General features: G+C 52.8%; 1 protein-coding gene across 1 annotated transcript; it reads right to left on the bottom strand.

Moving 5' to 3' along the window:
- Nucleotides 1-1,689: 1,689 nt before the first annotated feature.
- NR2E3 (nuclear receptor subfamily 2 group E member 3) lies at nt 1,690-17,690 on the bottom strand. Its single transcript, XM_019499330.2, has 8 exons — nt 17,183-17,690; nt 10,659-10,809; nt 9,269-9,372; nt 8,431-8,700; nt 7,092-7,273; nt 6,138-6,378; nt 4,752-4,857; nt 1,690-3,666 (listed from the first exon to the last, which is right to left on the bottom strand). Exons 1-8 carry the CDS (start codon nt 17,238-17,240, stop codon nt 3,534-3,536), a joined length of 1,245 nt encoding a protein of 414 aa, XP_019354875.2. The 5' UTR covers nt 17,241-17,690; the 3' UTR covers nt 1,690-3,533.
- Nucleotides 17,691-18,759: the final 1,069 nt, after the last annotated feature.

The following is an 18,759-nucleotide window of genomic DNA, read 5'->3' as shown; positions in this document are numbered from 1 at the left end:
GTTGATTCCACTAGTGAGCTAATAGTAACGACTAACAGAAGTAGTTACAGACCAAGTGAAACAACTGAGATAGATAAGATTAATTATGTGAAAGAATGTGACCATTCAAATGTAAGAGGACTATTCCTACTTGTGAAGCACAGAGAAGTTAGCAAGAGAGGACAGATAAATTGTAATGAGCCATAAATTTAGTTAATCTATGTTAAGTCCATGGTGTTTTGTGTCCAATACATATCTGGTTGCTTTGTGTCCCCCGGCCTGTCTTCTGAAAGCATTGCATTGCCTTCCTCTGAAGTCAAGGGCTGTGAGGTCAGAAATGAAGTGGTTGTTCTTGTACAGCGTTCTTCCAGTGGTAAGTTGGTATTTGTCCTTTGTCTTTTTTCTGTGATAGCTCTTTCTGGGGTGTAGTGGTTGTTTAGTTTCACCAACATAGTTTTTATGAGGGCATTTGATGTATTTTGAATGAGATACCTCATGTTTTGTAGTAGGTACGTGTAGCATCCATAGATTCTGATAGTTTTATTGTAAGAGGGGTGTTGAATGTGGTGATGGTGGAGATGTATTGACAGCTGTTGAATTTTCTCTTCAGGCAGGGTCTTATTCTTCTTGGTGTCTGCTAATCGAAGTTTGCTTCTTTATATGGGGTTGTAGGTTATAATTATTTGGTGATCTTTCATGTAGATTCTGGCGAGAGTATTGATTATGGTTAGAAAAAGGTTAGTCTATAAAAAAATGTCAGCACTTTTCCTTGTTTAGGCTTTTCATATTAATTTTACTCTGCTCACAAGTAAAAAGGTAGAGTTTTCACCCTTGTCTGCAGCCCTGTAAACTCCTCCTGGGTATGGAAGTCAAGTCCATATATCAAGTCATGGTATGACTGGTTTTGCAAGCAGAGTGTGATTGCCAATTCTGATGCTGTGTGAGTCAAAAGGGAGTCCAGCTCCATCAGCTGTAGGCGGTTGGCACTGCAAGGCTGAAAGTGGAAAGGAATAGGAAGAAAACCTGTCACTTAAAAACAGGATTTGTTTGGTAACAGTATTTTTTATTGGGCCAGCTATAGATTTGGGAGTGATGCTGGACAAGCTTTTAGCCATGAGATGATATTTCTCAGGCCTGGAATCTCTCGCACTTGTATAGGTGGACCAATAAAAAATATTACCGAAAAATCCTCTTTCTCTCATATTGCCTGGGCCATCATGACATCAACATCAACTACAATATTACTGAGGCCATTGATTCCCAAAGGGTGTGCCATGAGATCCCCTCTGTGTGAAGAGGTAAATGCTCTCCTCCCCAACCTGGCACCCTGCACCTGCCCCCACTACTCCAGCGGTGCCTGTGGCTGCTCCTCTGGGGACTGCCACTGCTGTTGCTGCCTTCCCCCACCCTTCCTTGCCTTCAAGCAGCCCCTATGCCAACCTCTCCCATGCTCCCAGCAGCATGCTCTGGGAGCAGGTGGGCACATGCATGTACAGATGGAGCTGCACTTTGCAGCCCAGCTCATCCCTTCCACTCCTCCCACACTTCTGGGGCTGGCAGGAGTGACCACAGGGGTGGATGCCAGCATGTGAGATCCTGCACTTACCCCCTGAGGTGCAGGCCAGAGGTTAGGAGGTAGAAATAAACAGACAGAGAACATAACCCGAAAGAGCCCACTTTATTATGTACTCAAAAGTCCACAGGCAGCACAGGTCCTTCCTTGGGAGCCACAGGGTAAGAGAACAGCTCTCAGTAAATGCTAAGTGTAAGGAGTTCAGCTTCTTTAAAAAAGTGCCATGTCTCCAGGCCCAGACATGCTTTCCCCTGGTAGAAGTGCATCAGTTCAGGTGCTTCCCTTGTCCACTCACTGTCAGTGGGAACATTTCAAGAGAGCTTTGCCAGCTGAACCCCAACACCTCCCTTGGCACTATGAGCAGAACAGCATTGTTCTTGATGCTCCTTTTGCTGCTTAATAGGAGTTTTAGCCCCATAACCTCAGAACCCTGACGTTGGCCAACAGAACAAATGCCCAGGACCTCCTGTACGTCTGTCATCTCCAGCCAGGGGATTCTGTGAGCTCACCACAGACAGTGGTTCTCAGGTGAACAGGCCTACAAACCATTTTTGACATGGGAATGGCACCTTTAGTGGGTGGATTTTCCACTTGAGAACAAGAGCCATTGCCTCTGCTATTACCATCTCTTCCTGCAAGGCACTGAGAAGCCCTATCTCTACTAGAATATGACTCTGCTTGGTTTATGCAATACCATGTGGAGCTCTCTGTGCTGTCTGGTTGTACTTTAGGCCCAGAAGTGTTGTGTGTGTCTGTTGTTAGTCCTCCCATAGGTTTCCCACAGCAGTAGCCTTTCTCCATTATGGTAAAAAAGTTATATGCAGTTCAGAAGACACAGGAACAGGAATCACCTCAATCCCTCTGTCCCTGACTCATGATTGTGCATTTGTTGCAGTAATTATGGTGTTTAAAATGGAGACTGTAAGGTTGAGTTTCAGCTACTCTGAAAACTTCCCCCATGTCTCTCAGATCAATGCAGTCCTTGGCTTTAGCCATCACTAGGTTTCCTCTACCCCAAGAGAGGAGAATGCAAGGTGCCCTCTACCCTTATTTGTCAAGATGACATAGGCCATAGAGGCCAATGTTTCAGGCCATGAGTGTTCTTATAATTTGGGTCTGAACACCTGCTGGAACCTGCTCTGAACCCACTGGAACCTAAACACGTGCCTTGGGTAGATGATGCTCTATGGCTAGTTATCCTCAGTTTTGAGTGCGGTAAATATCAATGGCAATTTTATTTCCATTCTCTACAACAGACTAGGCCACCTCTTCCTTTAACCGTTTACTAAACCAAGTTGAGTGCCACGGTAGGACTTGCATGAAGATTTCCATAATGAGCCTTCCCTAATCCCAGGAGGATAAGCCATACCTCCTCCATGGGCTATGGGTTCTGAACCTGGACTTGTCCTAGACTCATGTGTTTTCACTACTCCGACTGTAGCTCATGCATCGTTTTGCACTGGGAGCTGTGTTCTCACACCCCTATGAGTCAGTGTGCGCTCAGCCATCCTGGTTTTCCACTGCATGGTTTGTGTTCTTACATATAACTGAATATATTTCTGTCATCTAAAAGTGGGAAAGCAGGGGGGCACCCACTCATTCTTGTGACTGAATTAATGAAGATGCAGTAAGCTTTGGAAACATCCAGTTGAAACTGAGTCAGTAAGTCCATCTGTGGTGAAAGCTTCCTGAGAGTCACTCACCCCACCAGAGAGGTCACAGTGACCTAGAAGTGGACTGGGGATTACTTCCAGTTAACTGCAGCTTCTGTGAACAGAAGTTCATCCTGGACCATGTCCTGGCATGCGTGGAAGAGAGACAGTTCATTTGGCCCACATCCTAGGAGGACAAAACTGGGATCTCCAAACTGCCCTTTGGCTCAGAGCATTGGGAACCAGGAGTTTGCGACTAGAATGTTTTTCATGCTGACCATGAAGCCTTCAACACCCATCTCCAGGGGCCACAGCCATGAGAGGGCAGGTCAGTTTTTGAACATGTCGCAGAGCAGCTTCTCCATGGGCGTGTTCCCAATGGTTCTGCGGAAGAAGAGGAGTTCAATACGATCTGAAGAAATAAACCTCAGCGAGGGAAGGAGCAGGAGCAATTTGCCAAACCTGGAAGAGAACAGAGAGAGTCCATGTGGATTGAGTTAGTTATTACGCACAGGGCAGTGTCCTTGGAGGAAGGTTGTCTATGGGACAGGGCTTTGTTTTTTTACTCTAATGTGCAAATGTAGACTCAGGCACTGGGGTCTGATGATATGACAGTGAATTGGAAAGTGTGCAGAGAACAAGAATGTTTTGCTTCAGTGGCATCTGTAGATTTTTGACACTGGGGAAACAGAATTTCTCCTTTTGCTTTGTGCACCCGGGCCAGCAAAGCATGTGGCTGGAGGCCCATGAAAACACTGATCAGTTTGCCAGGGCACGGACCCACCTCTTTTGGGCAGAACACGAAGGCTTGAGCTGGAAAGCAGGGAGCCAGTTCAGCACACCTCAGGAGCATGACACAATCCATCAACATGAACTGGCAGCAAGTTCCTGCAAGGTCTCCAAGCCACATTTTGAAGCACCACTATTACCTGTGCCCCAGGTGAAAAATAACTGTACATACCAGTGGGATGAGGATGCAAATGGCTCCTATGTGGAGGTGGGGAGCTACCAGGAGAAAAGAGCTCCCTTCCTCTGAAGAGGAGGGAAAGGAGGAAAGAGAATGTTGTTCCTCTCTCTTGGGGTTGCAAACTGGAGAAGATGTTAAAGGTCACACAGGGCAGAAAGGAGCAGGCAGAAAGGAGAGTGTAGTGTGTGAGATGTAGGTAGGTATAGAGCCAGGATCCCTGGAGCAAGGTGTGGGAGGACCACCACAACCCAGCAAGAGATAAGGTTCACACCCTCTGGGAACAAGCCCGGAACAGATTCATTTACCTGTTCTATAGAGCTGTCTGCTGACCCAGGGAACACACTATCAGTGAAGTGGATTGGAGGGTGCGCAGCCCAAGAACAAGGCTCCAGGCAAATGAAGGAGTACTTCATAGTGCAGACCAGCTCCTAGGCTGGTTAGAAGGGAGCAATGGATTTGTGAAGGCACTTGTCCTGAGAGGGGGGAAGGTTGTGGGTAACTGAGGAGGTGATGGGTCAGAAGGAAGCAGCTGTTGAGAAGCTAGCAGCAAACCTCACATCTGCAGCACCTGCCCACTTACCTGACCGGTTGGCTGGGGTAATGTGTCCGGTTGTGTTGACCCAACATCATCTGCGACTGATCCTGTAGGTTCTCCACTTGCTCTGGGTCTTTCAGACCTCGTGTCTCTATAGAAAGAGGAAACACGATCAAGGCTATTCATTGGGGCCTGCCTTTACCTTGCAAGATCCTATCCAATAAGCAAACCAAACACTCCACAAATTTCAAGTAGGTGTAAGTCTTTCTCTGGCAGACAAGGTAATTAGGGTAGATGTGATATCTTTTATTAGACCAACTAAATAGTTGGAAAAGTTGTTCTTTGCAAGCTTTTGGGTACAAACACCCTTCTTCAGGCATAGGGAAAGTCTGTTTCTGAGCACTCTTCTGGCCTGGAGCAATGATGCCTCTAACAGGTTAGACAGACACTTGGCAGGGATGGTTTAGTCAGGGATGCTCCTGCTGTGAGCAGGGGGCTGAACTAGATGACCTTGTGAGTTTCCTTTCAGCCCTACTTTCCAAAGATCCTAAGAAGCCCCTCTGCCATGACACAGCTGGCACGGGGCTCTTTGCTGTAAGCCTCAGACTGAACCACCTCAGCAGACCTAGCTCAGGACCCTCTCTCTAGGGATTCCCCTGGCTATACACATGGAAGGCCAGTACTGCAGCCACATCCCAGTGGGGAGATCATTATGGGTGAAATGGTTCTCAAATCGCGTGGTCCCCCATACTGTGACGGGACCTCTGTCTCTTCTCTGTTCCCTACTAACCAGAAAAGCTGCTCATCTAGTAAATCCAACCACCTCCTCCAGCAGCAGGGATGTGGGTTGTTGGCTGAGTCATTGAGCTGGTTCTGGTCAAGGAGACTGTAGGATTTGTGATGAGTGAAAGCTGTGCACCTGGGTCAGTTTTGATTTTTTTTAAGTACCAGTTTCAGGCTCTTTCCTTCAAGGGAGGTTGTTCTTTATAAATGGCTAGGATCTAGGCTGTCCCAAGGCATTTGCTGTGACATTAATGCTGGAAATACTGTTAATTCATTGAAGTTGGCTTCTAAAAACCTTCTGAAGAGAGCTGGAAAATGCTGAGGGATTTGGTTTATGCTCATGGGAGCCATTGTTTATAAGGCAGCAATTACACTACTGCAGAACAGGATGGGGAGCCTGGGCTGGAAAAAAAAAAGCTAGGGTTGAGGGCAATGACAGATCCATATGCCTGGGTTCCTGGGCTAGCAGGGGGTCTGCTGGTCAGGGTTGGAGGGCACTGGCAGAGCTGTGTTCATGGAAAATCAAGCCAGGAATAGTTGGGGGCCCTGTGAGTCAGGATTAAGGGACATTGGCAGAGCTGTACAAGTGAAGCCTGTCTGCTTTGTGGCTGGCCCTAACCCATGTCCTGTATCCCCAGTGAGGCTCACCTGGCTTGAAGAGCACAATGGCCTTCATGCAAGCGAACTCTGTGGGGTCAACAGTGAGAGACTTGAAGCGGGTGATGGTTTCCTGCAGGATGCGGATGTCCACGCTGGCAGGCACAAGCTTCCCATGGACACTGTGGGGGAGCTCAGGCACGGAGAGCAGGGGGCAGTTCTCCAAGGGCATGGACCACTGGATAGCACAGAGCAGGAACAGCTCACTCCAAGCTTCCTCCAGCAAAATCACCTGCCAAGGAGGTGGGGGGCGGGGGGGAATGAAACACGTGAGCTCAAAGGGCAAAACTGTCTCTCCATTATGTTCACTTCTGTGCAGATCTCATCGGTGAGACTGTGGGAACCTCTTCCCAAGTGTCAGACCTAGGTGGGCTACTGGCCAAAGCACGTTTTGGTCTGGGTGCTCAAGGAGCTACCCACTGACTGAGGTTAGAGGGGCAGTGCACAGGCTGGAGCAGCTTTCAGCCTCAATGCTGACACATTAATCATTTGGTTTCCACTGGAGCACGTCAGACCAGTGCAATCGTGAGCATTAACTGCAAGAGGCTCAGCCTCCATTCAGAGCTGACAGTGGAAGCAGATTTGTTACACAGAGATCATGGGCATTAATGATGCTTCATGCAGGCAGCATAGGGGAGGTGACCTAAAGGGCTTTGTCTCCAAAACCTCAAACCATTGCTGTTTGAACTATAGGAGGCTCTGCTGAGGTGCTACCAGGGCTTAGTTGCCAGCCAAGAGATGGCAGGATGACCACATGCTTGCTCTGGTCTGATTCTAATAGGCAGGGTCATTGATAGGCCCACGTGCATGCACGCATGCACACCCCAGCTCCTCCCACATAAGAACGTAAGAACAGGTGTACGGAATAAAGATCTATCTAGCCTGCTGTCCCATCTCCCACAGTAGCAGTTAACGGTGCCTCAAACCACAGGCAGCCAGACTCACCTGGTCCCTGAAGGGCAGGTTGGAGAAGACCGGGAGATTTTTTGCCCACTTCACTGCCACGAAGAGGAGTCGGGCGGAGGTCTCGTAGACGCTCTCGGGGCTGGCAGATGGGTACGGGGACACCTGGTATTCACTGGAGGCCCGCTCAGGTTCATTCCCTGTTACATCAATGTTCTCGTCGGCTGTGAGAAGGAGAACGGCTGTGTCACTGGCAGCACAGGGTGGTGCTACAACTACCCCAACTGGCTCAGACACAGTGCCAGGCTCGCTGGAAGGCCCAGCACTTATGGGCCAGGATGCAGACAGGCCCACAGGTTAGCACTGGGTTGGGAAGAGGGGGAACTAAAGCTGTCTTTCCTTTCAAATATACTCCAGGTTTTCCTGACACCTGCTTTGCAGTGGCCCCAGCCCATCCCTGCAACATTGTCCCGAATCCTGAGGACTTGAGAGTCTATGACCAGAGCCCTGGCTGTGCTGACTCCCCAGTCCTCTTTGCTGCAGCACTCAGACCACAAGAGGGACCCAGGGCAGATGAGGAAGCATCTAGGAGCCAGCAGGTTATAAGGATGACCTGTTGTTTAAGCGATGACAATGCAGTTGGTAGTATGTGGGACACGGAGGAGATGGGGTACCTGTACAGTGCTGGTGAGACCTGGCTCCAGGCACAGGTAAGCTCTGCTTTGGACCTGTCCTCACTATCCCTTTGTGTAGATGTGATTGAACCTTGCGACCCACAGGCTAGTGGCTGCCTTGCCCTGTGGGCACAAGCCCCTCACTGTGACAGAACAGGGTCACTGTGAGGGGCCCTCAGCCTGCCGGTGCCACCTACCACTAGCAAGATGCTTGGCAATGCCCAAGCCTGGCTCTTGCAGCATTTTGACCTCTGGTCCTTGCAAGGGCTGTTCTGAGAGGTCCCATTCAGGACCCTGTGGTGCTAGGAAGAGCTGTGCAGTCTGACTCCCCTGCCCCAGAGCCTGATAACCATGTCACCACACTGACTCCTGGATTTCTGTGGGGCTGCACTGGGGTGAGACTAAGCGCACAGGAAATGTTCGTTGAGAACAGAGCTGTAGAAGAAGCCAAATCCATTCTTCTGGACCAGGAGCTGAGTGATGGGAGGGAGGCAACTTGGCCAGAAAGCCGAGCCCTATCTTGCCCCATGGAGATGAAGGAGGGACCCAGCATCTGGAGGAGGGAACCCATGTAACTGTGGCCTTTAAACCTACTGAGCAGCCAAACCCAAGAGCCATCTAGTCTCTGGGCTTTCACCCCCATCATGGCACCCACCCCATGCCCTGCCCATGAAGAACCTCTGGCCCCCACCCCCACAGGCACCCACCATCCTCAGGCTCCAGCTTGGCGCAGGTCTCCGCTGTCATCAGGCTGGCCATGAAGCGGTGGTTGCTGGGTGGAGTGGGTGCTCGGGGCCCTGGGGTTCCCACTGCTGCGGCGGAGGAGATGGGGCCCCGGAGGCTCGCCACGGCAGGGCAGGGCGGTGGGGGGGCCTCCCGCGTGGTGGCCAGGTGCTCGGGCTTGAGCTCAGAGTCCAGCTCAATGCTGTCAAGTCGGACCTGGGCAGTGCTGCGGGGCTGGCGCTCGTTCTGCACAGCTGCGGAGGCAGGGCGCAGGGTTAGGAGAGGGCTGGGCCATGGGCAGGCAGCAGGAGTCCTGAGGCTGCCCATGCTATGCAGTCCCATCAGCTGCCCCCAGCCCCCCTGCAGCATGGCTAGGGAGCAGGGGTCATCACTAGCCCCCCGCGCCCTTGGTCCTTTCGGCCAAGGATGGAAAATCTCTCTACAACCAGCTGCTCTAGTAACTGCCAGCCCTGCTGTGCAGACAGGACGGCCAAGCCCTAGTCATGCTGAGGGATATGTCTCAGCTCCCTTTGAGGCAGAAGCAGAGCAAGACACCCTGACCCTCAGTCTCCCCCCTGAGTATTAGTGTCCAATGAGCTCTGCTGCCCTGGGCTCTCACTCTTGCCAACATCAGCCGAGCATCCCTTGGGCTCCGCTCACCTGTTCACGTTATTTCTATAGTGCCTCAGGGATCTTGTGGCCTCACAGATAACAAGGGGGCCCAGGTGGCTGCCCCGGGTGCCTGTAGTGCTTCCCTGGGAACCACATCTTTTGACCTTTCCCGACCCATCTCAACCCTGGTGCCCCCCACCCTGCACTCACCATCCTTGTTCATCCCAGCTTGCAGGCACTTCTTCAGCCTGCAGGCCTGGCACTGGTTCCTGTGAGCCTTGTCCACTGGGCACATCCCTGTCCCAGCCTGGCACCTGAAGGAAAGGAAGGCCACAGGCCCTGTTACACTGGCCTGATAACCTAGAGAAGTCTGAGGAAGGAGGTGGGAGGCTGCACTTGCCCGAGGAGTAATTTGGTGCTCAGGCTACAACACGGTGGCAACATGACATCCACTCCAGGTGGGAGGAGTTTAGTAGGATCTCGGTGTGCCCAGGTCCTTGGAGCAGAAGGGCTGATGAGATGAACTCACTGTCCTTTCAAACATCACAACCTATGGAAGCAGGACTGCTAAGGGCCAGAATTTGAGGTCAATGTGACTACTTCCAGGGTCTCAGAGCCAGAGAAGGGAGACCCAGCTGGGCACAACCAGCAACTGCCCTGGATGCTCCCCAGTGCCACGACCTGCACACTTGGGTCAGCATCTTCTCCACAGGCCTTTTAGCCCCCTCTCTCCCACTGGGCTCTGCAGGGCTGGCATGGCAGCAGCTTCATCAGTCCTTTGCTGGGTCCTGCTCATCATACCCAGCCCTGACCCATTCTTGTGTGCTCTGGGGTCTGCCCAGACACCAGTGCTCATGACACCCCTAAGAGGTAGCCAAGAAATAGGGCATGCATGTGAGGCAGCAGAGGAGTTGATGGTCCCCAAGCCCAGTGGTCTGCCAGGAGGAGGTGATTCTGGCATCCTGCCTGAGTCCTAGCTCAAGGATGCTTGGTTTGGCTTATAGCACTAGCTCAGAAGCTAAAGCCGTATGGCTTGTCCCCACCCAGCTGTGCTTTCTTCCCCAGCACAGAGCCAGCCTTCCTCTCTCCCTCCTTGGAGCCTTTGTCTTCAGCACCGGGATGCAGCTCCCATACAGCAATGGCACCGACAGTGGCAGAGGACAGCCATTGGGTTCCCAGTGTGTGAAGCACCACAAAGGGCACCTCATGGGAGAGGACCCAGGTAGGGACCAGTGGGTGGGGGAACCTGGGTCCAAGAATGTCAGTCTGTCTGTATTCACCAGCACTGAGCCAGGAAATACTTACAGGGACTTTTTCCAAATGATCCCTCAGCGCCAGCTTCTGGGGAATTACTGGGAGCTGCCGTCATACCCCCACCACTCACAGAGCCAAGGGTTCTTTGCACGTAGTCTCTGCACCAGGGCTCAAACAGACTAGCTTTATCCTTGTCACCTCTTCCAGATGCTCCCCCCCTCCCTCCGCACAAGAACACCTGCCAGGCACATTTCCCCATGCCAGAAGAGAGAAGGCAGAACAAAACTGGTACAGTCCTGTCTCCCACCACCACCTGGCATCTGCAGAGGTGCCACCCTCTGTTTACCTGTAGATGAGCTTCCTCCTGACGCTCCTCTTGAAGAAGCCACTGCAACCATTGCAGGCGTAGATGCCGTAGTGCTTCCCGCTGCTGGTGTCCCCACACACCTTGCACATGAGCACAGGGCTCAGGGCCTTACCGGGGGTCGGGCTGAGCCCTGAGAGGATGAGAGGGAAATTGGCACTGGGGGCTTGGAAGCACCTGCCTCCTGGACAGGAGCACAGTGGGTAAAGCCCAGCTACCGTGGGAAGTGCCAGCTCAGCATGGGCACAGTGGGCAGCCTTGGGCTGGCAAGAGCTGGAGTTGGGGAGAAGCATGTCTGGTGGGCTCAGAGAAGACAGCCCAACTGCTGGACACGTGGGCACATTGTGTAAAGCTTGTTCCTACATTACACAAGGTGAAAGCACCTGGCCCCCTCGCCCCGTGTTCAGGCCCTACAACCCTGCCTCAAGGCCCCAGGGTTTCAAGGGCCCCAAGGGTCTCAGAGATGGGCTGTGAGAGTAGTCAGAGGCCAAGAGAGACATCCTCATCCTCCCCAGTGGTGAGGAAGACTGGGGCAGCCTGGCATGAGACAAGGCAGAGGGATGGAAACAGGTGGCTGGGCTAGTGCAGGCAGCTGGGCCCTGCTGGTCACCACATCTCCTGACCCAGGAGCAAGGAGCTGAGAGTGGAAGGCAGCAAATTGGTGGCTGCTAGAAGGGAATCTCCTGTATGCAGCACCCACTGGTTGGAGACTCATCTCCATGAGGGATTATGGTGTCATGAGAGGCTGTCACAGAGCCTCACACACTGATGTGGCTGATACCAGCATCCCTAATGTAGTGGTACCTGCTTATGGGAAACAAATCCTTCTGCCTCTGATGGGGGCTAGGAGACAGCTGTGCTGGGTGGTGGGACCACTGTGCTGGGTGCAGGACAGCCACAAGGCAAATGGCTCCTGCCCCCAAGATCTGTGAGGCCAGCACAGTGCCAGGCAGGGCTCCTGGGGTAGTGGCAGGATTTGTGGCACTGGAGAAATACAGCCTGATGGGCAGGGGCTGGATCTCCTCTGGATTCTCATGGCTTAAGACTCTCCTCAATATTTCCCCTTGGGCCTGGAGCTCCTAGTGTTTCCCTAAGGCCAGCAAAGGAAGAGGACACAATAGCTGCTTGTAACCAGTTTCCATCTTAGTGCCCTGGCAGTCCTGAACTCTCTGAAGTACCTAACTGTGGTGACCAAAGCTTCCCAGTGGATGCTGTGCTGTCATCCTCCCCACTGTAGCTAAGGTAGATACAAAGCCCCAAAGGACCATGCTCCAGGCACCCCTGGCCTGTAATTCTCCCAATGGCCCTAGGAGGTGCTGTCCCCTTTGCAGGGACATGGGATTGATCCCACATCCTCAAAGGTTTCATAGATTTCTTAGATTTCATAGACATTAGGGCTGGAAGGGACCCCGTGGGATCATCTGACCTAGCCTCCTGTCCAAGGGCAGGAAGTCAGGTGAGGTCAGAGGACCCCAGCAAGATAATCAGCCAAACGCATCTTGCATGTGTCCAGAGTAGGTGCTTACAGGGATTGCGATTTCCAGCTCCTATTGGCACCAATGGGTGTGGGGGGGTTGTGTCAGAGCTTCTAGGAGTGATAAGACATGTAGCTGCTTCAACACACAGAGAGGTGGCTGGGGACCTCCCTGACCACCACCCCAAAGAAATCTACCCTCCTTCCAGGGGCTTTGGTCTCCCCAGAGCCACCTGGGTTGGAGCGCTCGCTCCCCCTCCTGTCACTGCCCACAGGTCTCCTGCCTTACTAGGAAGACATCTACTTGGAGCTACATGGCTGCGAGGGCCACAAAGCCCAATGCATCTCTCCCAGGCACCTCCCCAGTGCTGATAGCCCCTTCTCCACTGAGTGTCCTGGCCCACTGCTGAACACTGTTGGCTAGCATGGCAGGTGCTGATGAATGTGACCCATGCGTGGGGGGCAGCAGGAAGGCCTGTAGAGCTGCCTGTGGCTTTTTGTGCCCCTGTGGACAGTTCTCTCCCCAGATGGTCCCAAGGCCATGAACCTCTGGCTCACAGCCCTGGGCTCAAGCAGCAGGGGCTTCCAGAGCTGGGCTGCCACAACGACAGCAACTTGCAGGCAAACTAAACTATGTGGTCAACCAAAGACTGCGGCGCTGGTGTCGTCAGGAAGGCTTTGGCTTTCATGACCACGGCCCGCTCTTTGGCGAGAGAGGCAGCGAGCTGCTGGGAAGAGATGGTCTCCACCTCTCTCCCCTAGGGAGGAGGCTCTTCTCAGCCAGACTGGCTGACCTGCTCCACCGGGCTTTAAACTAAGCCCGCTGGGGGACGGGGGGACTACCGCCACTGCTGGCCCACTGAGCAATCCTTGCAAAGCCAGCGGATCACGGCACTCAAGGGAGCCCACCCCAGCCCCAGCCCTGGTAAAATCTGTGGGCAAGGAAGGAGCCCCCCAGGGGGCACTTGCCTGCCTGTACACAAATGCCAGGAGCTTGGGGAATAAGCAGGAGGAGCTCATCCTCCTGCTCAGTGCAAACAATTACGATGTCATAGGGATCATGGAGACCTGGTGGGACTCCACCCATGACTGGACCACGGGGATAGATGGCTATACCCTGTACAGAAGGGATCGTGTAGAGAAAAGGGGCGGGGGTGTAGCTCTCTATGTTAAGGAAAGCTACGCGTCCCTGCAAGCTGATATTGGCGACCAGGGTGGACGGCTGGAGACCCTCTGGGTTAAAATCCGTGGGGAACACGGCACAGGGGACACAATGGTGGGAGTCTATTACAGACCTCCCACCCAAAGTCCTGAGCTTGACCAGGAGTTTGCCCAGGAACTGGCTGAGGCAGCTTGCTCCAGGACCATGGTTGTCATGGGTGACTTCAATTACCCAGACATCTCGTGGGAGGATCGCTCAGCAAAATCTGAGCGGTCGCAGAGCTTCCTCTCGTGCATGGATGACCTCTGCCTGACTCAAGAAGTCTATGGGCCAACGAGAGGCAAAGCGCTGCTCGACCTGGTGCTGGCTACTGGGGAGGACCTAGTCGGCGACCTAGTGATCGATGGGAAGCTGGGTGACAGCAACCACGAGCTGATCACCTTCACCATCCGCCGAAAAGCTGGCAAGTCAGTCAGCAACACGCAAGTCCTTGACTTCAGGAAAGCCGACTTTGACAAGCTCAGGAGGCTTGTCAGTGAGGCCCTAAGGGACTGTGACCACAGGGAGAGGGGAGTTCAAGAAGAGTGGTTGCTCCTCAAGGGAGCGATCCTCAAAGCACAAACTAAGTCTATTCCATCTCGGAGGAAAGGCAGCAAGAGGGCACAGCAGCCCCCCTGGCTCTCCAGGGACCTAGCAGACCTCCCGAGGCTAAAAAGAAAGGCCTACAAAGGATGGAGGATGGGAGTCACCTCCAAGGAGGATTATTCTGCACTGGTCCGGTCCTGTAGGGAGCAGACCAGGAAAGCCAAGGCTGCAACTGAACTCCAGCTAGCTTTGAGCATCAAGGACAATAAAAAGTCCTTTTTCAGATATGTGGGGAGCCGGAGGAAAAGCAGGGGCAACGTTGGACCCCTGCTGAACCAGATGGGGCAACTGACAACTGACGCCCAGGAAAAAGCCAACCTATTAAATAGGTACTTTGCGTCGGTCTTTCATCAGCCCCATGGGACGCCCATGCCCGCTACAGGGCCGGGAAGTCCGGGTGAGGGTGATCCCCTGCCCTCCATTAATGCTGACTTTGTGAAGGAACATCTGGAGAAGCTGGATACCTTCAAGTCAGCCGGCCCTGACAATCTTCACCCCAGGGTACTCAAGGAGCTGGCGAGCATCATAGCCCAGCCTCTAGCGCGGATCTTTGAAAACCCTTGGCACTCTGGTGAAGTGCCCGAAGACTGGAAGAAGGCCAACATGGTGCCTATCTTCAAGAAAGGGAGGAAAGTGGATCTGGCTAACTATAGGCCCATCAGCCTGACTTCTATCCCGGGGAAGACCTTAGAAAAGTTTATTAAAGAGGCCATCCTTAATGGACTGGCCGACGCCAACATCTTAAGGGATAGCCAGCACGGGTTTGTTGCGGGTAGGTCTTGCTTGACCAATCTCATTTCCTTCTACGACCAGGTGACCTATCACCTGGACAAGGGAGATGAGATTGATGTCATATATCTTGACTTCAAAAAAGCCTTCGATCTGGTGTCCCATGATCGTCTCTTGGAGAAACTGGCCAATTGTCGCCTTGGGTCCCCCATGATCCACTGGCTGGAAAATTGGCTCCGGGGTCGGACCCAGAGGGTAGTAATTGATGGAAGTCACTCATCGTGGTGTCCTGTGACCAGTGGGGTCCCCCAGGGCTCTGTCCTTGGACCCATACTGTTCAACATCTTCATTAATGATGTGGACACTGGAGTCAGAAGCGGACTGGCCAAGTTCGCCGATGACACCAAACTTTGGGGCAAAGCATCCACACCAGAAGACAGGCGGGTGATCCAGGCTGACCTGGACAGGCTCAGCAAGTGGGCGGATGAGAATCTGATGGTGTTCAACGCCGATAAATGCAAGGTTCTCCACCTTGGGAAAAAAAACCCGCAGCATCCTTATAGGCTCGGCAGTGCTATGTTGGTTAGCACTATGGAAGAAAGAGACTTGGGGGTCATCATTGACCACAAGATGAACATGAGCCTGCAATGCAATGCTGCGGCTAGTAAAGCGACCAAAACGCTGGCTTGCATCCATAGATGCTTCTCAAGCAAATCCCGGGACGTCATTCTCCCCCTGTACTCAGCCTTAGTGAGGCCGCAGCTGGAGTACTGCGTCCAGTTTTGGGCTCCACAATTCAAAAAGGATGTGGAGAAGCTTGAGAGAGTCCAGAGAAGAGCCACGTGCATGATCAGAGGTCAGGGAAGCAGACCCTACGATGACAGGCTGAGAGCCCTGGGGCTCTTTAGCCTGGAAAAGCGCAGGCTCAGGGGTGATCTGATGGCCACCTACAAGTTTATCAGGGGTGACCACCAGTATCTAGGGGAACGTTTGTTCACCAGAGCGCCCCAAGGGATGACGAGGTCGAATGGTCACAAACTACTACAAGATCGTTTCAGGCTGGACATAAGGAAGAATTTCTTTACTGTCCGAGCCCCCAAGGTCTGGAACAGCCTGCCACCGGAGGTTGTTCAAGCGCCTTCATTGAACACCTTCAAGATGAAACTGGATGCTTATCTTGCTGGGATCCTATGACCCCAGCTGACGTCCTGCCCTTTGGGCGGGGGGCTGGACTCGATGATCTTCCGAGGTCCCTTCCAGCCCTAATGTCTATGAAATCTATGAAATCTATAAACAGCACCTGCCTCCTCCCCCACCTGACACTGGGCCAGAAAGATGCTGTCTTAGCCAGCTTGGCCACTGCACTGGGGGAAATGGGGCCTTCAAGTCCCATAATGTTTTCCTCTGGGAATCAGCCCTTTCTGTACTACTGCCTCTCTCCAGTATAGGGTGAATGGCGGGGGGAGGCAAGGAGGGCAGTCGGGGGCAGAGGAGTCTGCAGCTCCGGTTCCAGCTCTGTTCTGACTTGCCAGGGAGCCTGGCCGTGGCAACTGCAGCCTCCCTGGGGTCTTGGTTACCCCACTCTGTAAATAGGGACATTGGTCCTTATCCTCTTTTGCAAAGCGATTCAAAACTTCTCCCCTTTGCTTAGAGTGCAAACCCCCACCAAGGGGGCAAATTCCTCTTCCCCTGGGGGCAACAGGACCTGCAGCCTGTGGGTCTAATTAGCCCAAAGGCTTTGTCTCCATGCAGATCCCCAGCCCTCCTGGACGGCCCAGGACTCTTAGTGCTTTCTCAGAGCTTATTTCTGTTTCTCCCACCTGCAGGAGTAGGAGAAGCAATCCTGTCTGACAGCGCTGCTAACTCTAGTGATGTCTCCAGGAGATGGGCTTTGAGACAACACGGCATCTCATGAGCCCCGAGGAACCATCTCCTATGAGCTTGTCCTAGGTTTTAAAGTGACAGATTCACAAATCAGGAAACCTGAAGGCTCAAGATCCAAAAAAACCAATAAAAGGAACCCAGGATTTATGTATTGTCTTTCTAAGCCAGTCTCATGAGTTCAGGGACCTGATTCAGGATTTGCCTGGGTTTGGCAACTCTGCTCAGGGATGTTGCTCCTTTGGCCTTCCCAGCTGGTGTGGCCTTTTGTGTCCTCTAGACCGTGGTAGCCCCTGTCTGTATATCTCATTGCTCTTTGGACAGAGGAAGGGCACATCTTTGCCCCTAGCACTGCTTCACCTGTGTCCAGCATCGCTGACCCCTGCCCCATCCTAACTCATGAGATTCCAGTGTTCAGCTGGTGGCCAACATGTGGAAGAGCTGAGGAAGTCTATCTTCAGATGGTCCCCCAACTCGTCTGTTTTAAGTGGCCCAAACCCTCTAGTCACTGGATATCCCCACCCAACTCAGACACCCATCCACAACCACCCTCAGAGTTGCTTCTAGGTCACACAGCAACTCTAAGCATAAAGCCACCTGGACGCATGGTCTTACCTGACTGGTTGTCCTCCAGCCCAGCGTTCACAACGGACTCTGAGGGCGAGCTGGACATGCTGCAGGTCCCAGTGCGCAAGCTGTCTGTGGCAGGGGGCTGAAGTGCCAACTCCTGGAGGCTCTCCTCAGCTTTACTGCTCAGATTCTCCCCAGGCTGCAAAGGGTGACCTGTTGCTCCACTCAATCCATCAGCAACCTCCCTGGAAGGATGTGAGATCCTGGGAGGAGGTGAGGTCCTGGCTACCCTTCAGCCTAATCAAGGCAGAGCGGAACCTCAAGTTGCCAGATGCTCTCCATGGTGGGCTGCAGTCCGGGGAGCTGGGCTCAGAGACCCTCCGGTGCGGCCGGCTGGTTGTGTGTGTGTGTATGTGTGCGCGTCTTGCTCTCTTCAAGGCTCCTACTAAAGCAGAGCCGGGAAGATTAGTTCTTAACGCTGTGTAAGCAGATGCCTATTTGTCATCCTCTTAATCTTTAGTGTCTCCGCAAAGGTGGATCAATCAGCCACACTATGAAGAATTAAAAAGGTGCTGAGACCCGGCTGCACAGAGCCCTGCCCGGAGCCAGCTCCCTGTAACCCTAGACCCAGCGACACCAAACCCGCCTGCCGCGCTTTGCCCACAGAAACTCAACAAAACAAGCCCCCTGCCCTGGCCCTCTCTCCCCCTCTCCATGCTTTTTTTTCTGTTCTTCATGTAGGATGATTATAGCTTATTTGTTCAGCCTTCACTCTGGATGGCAGCGGTGAACCTTGGCTCCGTTCTCCTCCTGTACATCTGATCTGTCTCGCTCCCTGCCCCCTTGCTAGCAGGCCTGGGGAGCTTTTGCCTTCTGAAGGGTTTTCGGAAAGGGGGAGGGAATGAGCCATCCATTATCCTAGGGCAACAGCTAATCATAACTCAATATTTCATGAGGTGCTTTTTCCCAGGCAGGTAAATGCACCTGATTCTCAGAGCTGGCTACGAGAGAGTTATTGCTGCATTATAGATGAGGGGAAAGGGAGGAGCTCGGGGCAAGTAATTACAAGGGCTGTAAGAAAAGGGGCTTCCACTTACACGGTTATCTCCAGGCAGGGCTGAGAAGCATTGGAAAAGTTCACAGCATGCCGAGGGAGTTCATGGAGAGCTCTCTGTGATGGAGGCTGAGCCAGGCTTTGGCTCCATTGAACCGCAGCAGCAGGCAGTGTGTCCTGTGACCTTCATGGGGAGGAAGGTATTAATGGAGGAGCCCAAACCACCTGATCTTGCCCTGACTCCAAGGATCTGAGATCCGGGCCTGGTGACCACGGGTAACGGGGAATCAGGGTTCGATTCCGGAGAGGGAGCCTGAGAAACGGCTACCACATCCAAGGAAGGCAGCAGGCGCGCAAATTACCCACTCCCGACCCGGGGAGGTAGTGACGAAAAATAACAATACAGGACTCTTTCGAGGCCCTGTAATTGGAATGAGTACACTTTAAATCCTTTAACGAGGATCTATTGGAGGGCAAGTCTGGTGCCAGCAGCCGCGGTAATTCCAGCTCCAATAGCGTATATTAAAGTTGCTGCAGTTAAAAAGCTCGTAGTTGGATCTTGGGATCG

The sequence above is a fragment of the Alligator mississippiensis genome, chromosome 11, assembly GCF_030867095.1.
Source record: "Alligator mississippiensis isolate rAllMis1 chromosome 11, rAllMis1, whole genome shotgun sequence".
Taxonomy (NCBI): Eukaryota; Metazoa; Chordata; order Crocodylia; family Alligatoridae; genus Alligator; species Alligator mississippiensis.
This window is presented reverse-complemented; position numbering and strand designations above follow the sequence as displayed.